The 9,792-nt window shown below is 36.4% G+C and overlaps 1 protein-coding gene across 1 annotated transcript; it reads right to left on the reverse strand.

The window, feature by feature from the left end:
- Positions 1–4,024: 4,024 nt before the first annotated feature.
- On the reverse strand, positions 4,025–6,509 carry LOC133703103 (cysteine-rich receptor-like protein kinase 29). Its single transcript, XM_062127527.1, has 6 exons — positions 5,681–6,509; positions 5,312–5,443; positions 5,001–5,122; positions 4,682–4,892; positions 4,349–4,586; positions 4,025–4,211 (listed from the first exon to the last, which is right to left on the reverse strand). The coding sequence occupies exons 1-6, from the start codon at positions 6,507–6,509 to the stop codon at positions 4,040–4,042; spliced, it is 1,704 nt and encodes a 567-aa protein (XP_061983511.1). The 3' UTR covers positions 4,025–4,039.
- Between the last annotated feature and the right edge of the window lie 3,283 nt (positions 6,510–9,792).

Here is a 9,792-nt window from a genome sequence, read left to right on the forward strand (position 1 = left end):
TAGGTGACTTTTATATCATCTGTCCAACCATTTTAAAAGACTATTTTTCAATATTTTTGTTGTCTACCATATATTTTATTTACTATTTTTTTCAAAGATTCATCAAATCTTGAATTATTGATTATGAAAACCATTTTAAAAGACTTTTATTGAATTATTGAATTATTTACTATTTACTATTTAAGTCCCTATTATTCAAGTAGTTCAAATACTGTCTCAGTTATTGTTATGAAAACCATAATTGTGCCTTTTGTGGCATTACTTTTCTATGTGCAGTATTTACTCCTTGTACGTTTATTGTTATATCCGAGAATAAAACATGAAATCTTGACTTTGAATTTGATTTACGGTTGTTCCCGTGATGTTTTTATACCATGTAAACCATGTATCTATTGTTGTATATACAGAGAGATTGAGTGAGAGACGAGAAAAAAATGAAAAACTTGTTAATCTCCTTCTTTTCTGTTATTCAATACACACTGTTGCTTTACTTAGTTAGTTATATATATATATATATACATGCAGCTGTAACATCTTAACTACATGTAACCAACTTTGCTAGCTAACTAACTAACTAACTAACAGCTAACTAACTAACAGACTTAGTAATCAAGTTTACCCTTATCATCATCCTGTTTACTGTACTCTAACAGCTAATACTGACTAGTGAGAACATGCAACCTCTACCATTGCAACTAAGATTTGTTAATTTACCATTTCAGTGGCTATACCGCTCCAGAGTATGCAATGCATGGGCTATTCTCAGTTAAATTTGACGTTTTTAGCTTTGGTGTATTAGTTTTAGAAATTATCACTGGACGACAAAATAGTTCATCGAATCATGGAATATTTTTGTCAGTTCAGGAATGCCTTCTAACTAGTGTAAGTAACATATTTTGTCTAGAAATATTTTTCCTTCATGCATTTGTTATAAAATATCATTGAAAGTCTGAAAAATATGTGCACATTTTAAATTAATTTCTTGCAGACATGGGACAGTACTTGGAATCAAGGAAGAGCTGTAAATTTGCTGGACCCTGTTTTGACAAGGGTTTCTTCAAGAAGTGATGAGGCTATCAGATATGTCCATATTGGATTACTATGTGTTCAAGAAAATGAGGAAGATAGACCAATTAACCATGGATTCAGTTATTATGATGCTTAGCAGCAACTCTTTCATTCTTCCAGTACCATCAAGACCTGCATATTTCGTACACTCTACCCATGGGGCAAGACGAATCAGTTAGCACCAATACAACAAAAGCTTCGTGCCGCAGAACAGCAAAACCTCGACACATCAACACAATTTAACACGATTTCCTTTAAGGAAATTTCTTTTAGGACAAACTTCGAAAATGACACCAAACTATGTAGTCTGAATCTTGTCTTCTCATAAATTTTTGTATCAATTTTGTCCCTCAAGTCTTAGAATTATCAATCTTGCCTTTCCATCTATATTTGGCAATGGAATCCACCCAAATTGTCTTTTTATTTTTTATTTTTTATGAAAACCCGATGTCCTTTTTTAGGGGACTTCAGTTTTTTGGTTAAGGAATTCTAGCAAAAAGAAATGGAAGGACATAGCGTGACAATTGTATGAATGGGCTTTAATTGTTTAATAAAACCCAATCTAAGGAAATACTTATCCACCAATTTCATATTGCTGTGTGTGCTATTTAAGCCTTGCAATTCTATGAATATTTAGTTGGGCCGAAATTAGCCATCCAACCGAAAGTTCTCTCCGTCTTACCTTACACGCACCAAATCAAAAGTTCATAGCCCACAATCTTCGAATTGAAATTAATGGTCAACTCATTCATAACTATTTAGTTAAAATAACAATTTATTTTGATTGAACTACTTAGTTTTGTTTGCTTTGGTACATGTCTCATTTCAAGATTCATCGACTCAAATTGTTCTATTTACTTCAATTTTATTTCGATATCAATTATCAATTATAAATATATATTTTGGTATTTCTCTTATACCTTATACCTTATACAATGTAAGGGAGCTTAGCCCACAAATATCCTTTGAACATCTAGGTGGTTGAATAAGCTTAGCCCACAATCTGCATGATGTACCGGGCAAGAACATGCATGGGGAGTGTTATAAAATTGCTAGGAGATGGAAATTAATTTTGGTTCCCCACAAGCTAGCTTGAGAATGTTTTATGTCATTAGAAAAAAAGAATTTCAGATAAATAGAAAACAAAAGGTTAATTCTGTCGGATCAAATTAAATTTTAGAAGGAAGGTTTTAAACTAGAGAAATTTTGAAATGAAAGTTGTAGACTCTAATCACACTATAGGTCTGCTGGCTTACTATAAAATATTTTTAAATCTAAACGTTTCTAGTTGTCCGATATAGGGATGACCCATCTAATGAAAATATATGTTATGATGGTCCATGTACTTCTGGACTAAATCAAGTACCCATCAAAATTGTGCACGCAAAATATAGGTTACAAGCTTTACAGGGCAAGCCAGTTTTTATTTATTTGAGCTCGTGTAGCTGATGGGATTCCCTCGTTCATCTCAAATCTTCTAGGCATGAAACAGTTCACATCAACCGGGGTTTTTTTTTTTTTTGATAAAAATTGACAAAACATGTTTTTTACAGGTAGCTTAAAAAGATACTGAAGGGGCTTTTTCACAAAAATAAATTTAGAGAAGTTTGGGAAGTTAAGGAGGATAACCTTTAATTCATCGAATCCAAATCTAAAAAAATTCAACTCATGTGAATCAAAGGGCTAATGTATTTGATCTTATACCAATTTTATAAGGCTTGTTTTGTTTTAATGTTAGAAGGATAGAAATTCAGTAATTTATTTTTAAAAAAAAACAAGAAAAATAATTAAATCAGCAATACAAAAAAAAATAGCTTTATTAGTTGTCTAAGTTATATAAAAAAATCCAAACTAATTAAGAAAATAAAAGGATGGTAGTAAAAGAATCCAAATCAAATCAGATTTTCTCCTAGTCTACAAGGAACTTATAATAACAGCAACTATTCCTATACATATGTAAGGAAGGTTTATTCAACTATTTCTAATTAAATTTTTTTTTTATAATTTCATTTTTGTTTAATTTTTTTTCTTATCAGATTTAATTTTTATTTTTTTATTGTATTTTTTTTGTACTATCAATATTTTTTTATTATTATTATATTATTAAATTAACTGAATTTATTGTAGATAGTTATGTTAATGACCCAGGTATTAAATATTTATTGCTTCCTTAAAATGATTAGGATAGTCTAAACATCATTTTATTACATTAAATTTTTTTTACCAAACTCACAACAAATAGCGACAAGTATCTAGTTCAATGTATAAAATTTAGCAAATATTGCTAACAAAAATATCGAAGAAGTAGCTGGCGCATTTGTATTCCATGTCGAATTTAAAATAAGAAAGGAACAATAATTATAAGGCATTAGCAAGATAACGAAGGACCTAATTGAACAATCCGGAAATCTAACATGGTCCTTCTTTTTTATTCTTTTCTTATTGCACCACAGCATTTGGCTTCAATTTCAACAAAAACCACAGCTTCTGCTTCCACCAAAACGAATAATGATGTGACTTAATTTGAAGCAAAGTTGCACCTCCAACATGCTTAGTAACTTGCCCATTACCTTTGGATGTCATCGAGGGTCTATCTCAGAGATGGAAACCTCATTGTTAGACCACTGGGGAGATTTAGTTCTGGATTCATCCGACTCAGTTAACATTGAAGCATTCATCAATGGCAGAATCGACGTTTCTCCGTGCATAAAAAATGCAGGTTTTGAGGGTGCTGCGAGAGTGACAGGGTAGTTACTAAGCATCATAGAAACTTGAGCCATAGTTGGTCTGAGGGCTTCATTTTCCTGAACACAAACTAATCCGATGTTGATGCATCTCATAATTTCACTTCTTGGACCAATATTCAAGGTAGGATCTATCATGTCTAAAGGTGTCCCTTCATTCCATTTTCTCCATGACTGCAAAAATTTAGATAAAGTTCATGCACATTATTCAAACAGAATCAATAAAATTAAGCACTGTTGATACTTACATAGGTTAGAAGGTCCTCTCCATCGTCTCCTATGCCGCTGCCACCAATCTTTCGACCACTAACAATTTCTAAAACTAAGACACCGAAGCTATATACATCTGATTTAACTGAGAAATGTCCACGGATAACATATTCTGGAGCCATATACCCGCTGCATGGAATCATCAGATTGGATTAATTCTAGTTTAAACAATGGCTGCAGAAAATCTACTATAAATTATTTCATTTTTGTCCTACCAATTTATTATATTTTAAAAAATTTGTGGCAGACTGGCAGTATATACTCACAAGGTCCCAACTACTCTACTCGTGCTATCTTGAGCTTGATCCATAACAAACATTCTTGCCATTCCAAAATCTGAGATTTTTGGATTCATGTTCTCATCTAGCAGAATATTAGCAGCTTTGAGATCACGATGAATAATCCGTAGTCGAGAGTCTTCATGTAGATAAAGAAGACCCCTTGCAATGCGTTCAATGATTTTGTAGAGGGTTTCCCAATCTAGAAGGACACGCTTGACTGGATCTGCAAATCAACTAGAACTAGATAAATTACCTGAACTGACCATGGAGATTACATATATGTTCAAACTTTATCAAGGAACGGAATGACGAATATACCAAATATCAAGTTGTTGAGGCTCGAGTTGGGGAGAAACTCATAGACAAGAATCCTTTCTTCTTTCTCGAAGCAGAAACCCAGGAGTCTAACCAGATTCCGATGCTGAAGCTTGGCAACTAACATGACCTCGTTCTTGAATTCTAGCTCTCCTTGTCCAGATGTCCTAGACAACCTTTTTACAGCTATATCTTGTCCATTAGCAAGTGTGCCCTGAAATCATGTCAAAATCAGCAATGTGTAGAACAAACTGAATCTAGTCCAAAATTACCAAATGTCTGAAGTGGAATCATATTTGACAGGTGAATGATTTTCCCTTACTTTGTACACGGTGCCAAATCCTCCTTGTCCGAGTTTATTATCCTCGGAGAAGTTACCTGTTGCTTCTCTGACAGTGCCAAAATCAAGTTGGAACAATTCCACATCTTCCATTTCATATAAATCTACACCAAAGCAATCCTAACGCATAAGCAAATGAAAAGGCCGCTTCTCCGAAGGGCTTGATTGAAACATTTCTTCATATAAAAGATGGTGTTTTCTAACAAAGTAATTTAAAGCTTCAGTTTGAGAATGCTAAGCCATAAGAAGCTTGGTTTTATGTCCTTAACATTTGAAATAGCCTCTGAAATTACCTCTAACTTCCTCTTCCTCCTTCTGCTTCCTGGCTCTTAAGAAGATGCAAACGCAAACTATAAGAATCACAGAAACAGCTATTGGAACAATGACAATGATGATGATGACATTCCTCTTCTTGCCCTTCTTTCCTAAAAACCAGAAATGAAATCTGATTTACACATGTTTAGAATGAATTTATAGATATGTCTAATAAGTAACAAGTAGTAACATAGTAAGTTAAGTCAATATCAAAAGGTTAACTTCTAAATTGCTGGGAATAGATCATTAATTGAATCGAATCTTAAACAGCCTTAACTCACATACTCAATTTCAAAATAGTTGAAGAAAAGTATTTCATCTAGTCATGCTTTAAGTTGTGCCCATACCTTGTGAAGTTGAAGCTGGTGGTGATGGAACTGTATTATTCGAAGTTGAATCTGGTGGTGGCGGGATTGAATTAGTCGGAGGGTCATAGAAACGGTCTATTTCATACCTAAAATTACAGCTTGGATAAATAACTCTTCCTCCTTGTCTTGCATCACAACACTGTGGAATAAGTCCTGAAGCATTATACAGGCAATCCCTGCATTCCGAAGCAGATAAATCAGGAGTACACTGTACAAGTGCATATATTTTTTGAAAGTTCTTCGGGACATCTATTTGATCCATTGCATACTTGTAACGAGAATCACCTGCGGCTGCTTGATCGCTCAGCCTACCTAACAAAGTCATCCGTGACTGATTGAACCCGACTACATCAGAGACAGTACGTCGATCATCATACACCCAAAAATAAGGTCCTTTCTCCATGCGATTAAATATGGAGCGGTTTGTGTAGCGTACCATACAGTTATCTAACCCTCCGATTGCCTCCACAAAGTTTGGACAGAGTCTTACCAAGAAATCACTAGCATTTCTTATGCAAACACGGCAGACATCAGGACTGATATCCGGTCTACAAAGTGCAATTGAATAGACTGTGTCGGCGTCTTGGCCGTAGGAAAAATTGTAAAAGCCATTGTTTATTTCAGTGTTGGTGTAGATAGAGGTGAGGAGTTGATTGAGATTTGCCTGGTAAGTACTGTTAGTGGTGTAGTTGCCCTTTCCTACACAGTCTTTATATAACATTACAGGCTGGTCTGATGGCTGCTGTGCCATAGCCAGAACTTTCATGAAAAGAAGACAGACTGAAAAAAGGAATCTTGAAGAAGCCATAGGTTCTGTTTCCTGCCTCTGTATCTGGTAGAATGAAATGCAGGATTGTACTTACAGCCCCATTCAGATTTATATGCACTTCCAAGGATTGGTGGTGATTAATTTCCTTGCTTGATTTGGCATCAAATCAGGAAATGTTCCTTATTATTGAACGAGATAGTCCAAGTAATAACGACGTGAACATATAGTCTTAACTAGAGAATAGAAAAAAAAGAACGGGTGGCTGTCAACATCTGGGTTTGAACAGAATTGGCCGAGTTATTGAATAAATGGACCAACAATATTCTGGGAATTTTTTTTCCAGAATAAATATATTTATACAATATATATATATATATATATATATATATTGTATAAATATATTTATTCTGGAAAAAAAATTCCCAGAATATTGTTGGTCCATTTATTCAATAACTCGGCCAATTTGCTTTTATTGAATTTACAATAATAAAAGTATCTCCGTGTGAAATTTTCTGTTGGTGTATTTGTTGACTGCTTAATTTCTATGGAAAAATCTGGAAAGACTGTGGAAGACATATACACATTGCCTTTCACAATAAAGACTACAGACTCGTTCACAATAAGTTAGCTTGAGTTCGAGATGTCAGGAAATGGATATAGGTAATAAGCAAATTGCCGCCATTGCCATTGCAGAACCTCACTTTCTCTTTGTGATTATTATTGGGTGAAAAAAGGATTCATTTAAGATTCTATTGATCGGAACAAAGGTTAAATAATATCAAGTTATCTCCTTTCTATTTCAATTGTGAAACCCGATCTAGAATTAGAGTCGATCAGATTCCGAATTAACCCACAGTACGGTTTTTAATTTCATAAATATCCAAATACTGGAAGGGAAATGATTCCTATCTCCGTGTGAAATTTTCTGTTGGTGTATTTGTTGACTGCTTAATTTCTATGGAAAAAATGGATTGGTCCGCCATTTTTTCAGAAAAATCCGGAATTTTCAAATACTCTGCAAAGACTGTGGAAGACATATACACAATGCCTTTCACAATAAAGACTATAGACTTGTTTGGTTTGAAGACTTGTGAATATGAATATTCTTGGAGAAACACAGAATTGTTGGTCCACTTCCTCAGAAAAAAAATCAAAACGACAAGAATGCCCACAGCAGTGTTGGAAATTCAAAACCAAAATTATTTTATCGGAATAAGCTCAGCATATTAGATCATGAAAAATTAAACCAAAATTTTGAAATTTTGACTTGATAATATTTAAAATTATAGGTCATTTCTGTAGGGAATTCCGACCGGTGATGTTCTGATATTTGCCCATTGGAGGCTAAGTACACTGACACAATATTTAACGTGATTCGGCAAACCGCCTACATCCACGGGAGAAGCCATTACATTATATAGGGAGAGTACAAGATTTACAACAATAGAGGAGGAGAAATCATCCCCTCTTTGGCAACTCTCAACCTCACTATATTTCTCTCTTCTTAGTGCTGCAATGGCAGCTACTGCTGGCTGCCTTGGTAGCCCACTCTCTCCTACATTTCTCACATCTTTGGCTCTACTTTTCCTCTCTCAACTCTCTCATTTTGCTCTCTAATGTATGCCTCTATTTATAAGCATCCATGACAGCTCCTCTTGCTCTTTTGTCAACAATGGTGGCTGCCAAACTTACCAAACTTTGACATTAGACAATGGTTGTTGGCTGCCACCAACAACCCACTATTGTATCCTCCTTCTTTGACAATGGCAGCCACATAATTGGCAATATTCCAACAATCACCCCCTTTGCCATTTATATGGGCAATTGTTCTCTTGCTTCTTCAGCACACGCTTGCATCCTGCAGCTCTTCCAAGCTTACCATTCCGACAGCGTCTTTGGCCAAGTTTCCAGGTACTTGCCAAACCTTTCAATCACCAGATTCATCCAAGCACCCCTTTGCTCACTCCAAAGGATCACTTAAACCAGATGATCTACCACATCACATCTGAAGAGTGTTAACGTTTGTCTCTGAAACAACATCCCCCTTCAAGCATATCAACCATGCTTGGCCCGGAATGATTTATCAAGCCTTACATCAAGGCTTACAACACCCCCTCAAACGGATATTTCCAAATGCGACAGTCATTGAGTATTTCAATGTGATCACGAGCTCACCACTCTTCCAAGAGTCTACTCATCCTGGAGTTGCGTCTGCCCTCTGTTCCATCGTAGGAACCACGTCTTTCTTCTCCGTGAGTCTTCCGCTCTTAGTCTCAAGAGTCCAGGTAGCTCTTTACCTTTAACCATGGGGACAGCCCATTAAAGGTTGATCCATCTCTATCTTCATACTCTGAGTATAACAATGTCATTACTGAGCTCACCACCTTGACAAGAGTCAACTTATTCCCGGAACCTGCGCATGCCCTCTGCTCCTACATAGCAGTCGCGTCTTAATGCTCCACAAGTCATCCACTTATTGTCCAAGGCAAATGTCATCTAGCTCATTGATCTTTAGCATGGGGGCAATATCCATGAAAGTCAATCCTGCATTTGTCTCCATACTCATTATAGCCTCTTCATTGGCTATACACTTGTCCACTTATATCCAGCCATCACATTGGCTCTGGGGCGTTTTGAAATTGGGCTCATATCATGGCCCTCACACCTTCTCCTGAGGTGTCTCCATCTGTCATCATGAGACGGACTGAACTTGGACTCATATAACGGTCCTCACACCTTCTATCTGAGGTGTCTCCACCTGTCATCATGAGACGATCTGAACTTGGACTAGTTTCATGTCCCACACACCTTCTACCTGAGGTGTCTCCGCTCGTCGTCATGCGGCGGTTTGTACTTGGGCTCATATCATGGCCCACACACCTTCTTGCCTGAGGTGTCTCCGCTCGTCATCATGCGACGGTTTCTACTTGGGCTAGTTTCATGTCCCACACACCTTCTTCCTGAGTTGTCTCCGTCCGTCATGAAGCGGTCACATCCTCCTTCATCGTGGATGTCTCCAATGAATCTAAGATTCTCTACCACCATATGGACTTGGGAGAGATCACTGCCACTGATCACATAGAAAGAGAGAGTTGTGGTGCACTCTTCGCAATCTTCTATCTCATTTTCTATGTTTGGAGCTTCTATGCCTTTCTACTTGATAGCTCCACCTACACCAACTCTCTTTGGTGTCTTCGCCTTTCATCATAGGTGGTTGCACCCCCTTAATTTGGTGCTTCTGCAACATCTCATCTTTCCATCCTTGCATGCATTGGAAAGGTCCTCGCTTGTTGCCTTTATCAAGAGCACAAGAGACTTTCTG

The sequence above is a fragment of the Populus nigra genome, chromosome 9, assembly GCF_951802175.1.
Source record: "Populus nigra chromosome 9, ddPopNigr1.1, whole genome shotgun sequence".
NCBI lineage: Eukaryota > Viridiplantae > Streptophyta > Magnoliopsida > Malpighiales > Salicaceae > Populus > Populus nigra.

Excerpts from the sequence above, each read along its gene's own strand:
- LOC133703103 (XM_062127527.1), bottom strand. The coding sequence starts at position 6,509 with ATGGCTTCTTCAAGATTCCTTTTTTCAGTCTGTCTTCTTTTCATGAAA. Across the intron at positions 5,444-5,680 it reads ACCAGCTTCAACTTCACAAG|GAAAGAAGGGCAAGAAGAGG; the intron begins GTATGGGCACAA and ends TCTGGTTTTTAG. Across the intron at positions 4,212-4,348 it reads AGTAGAGTAGTTGGGACCTT|CGGGTATATGGCTCCAGAAT; the intron begins GTGAGTATATAC and ends GATTCCATGCAG.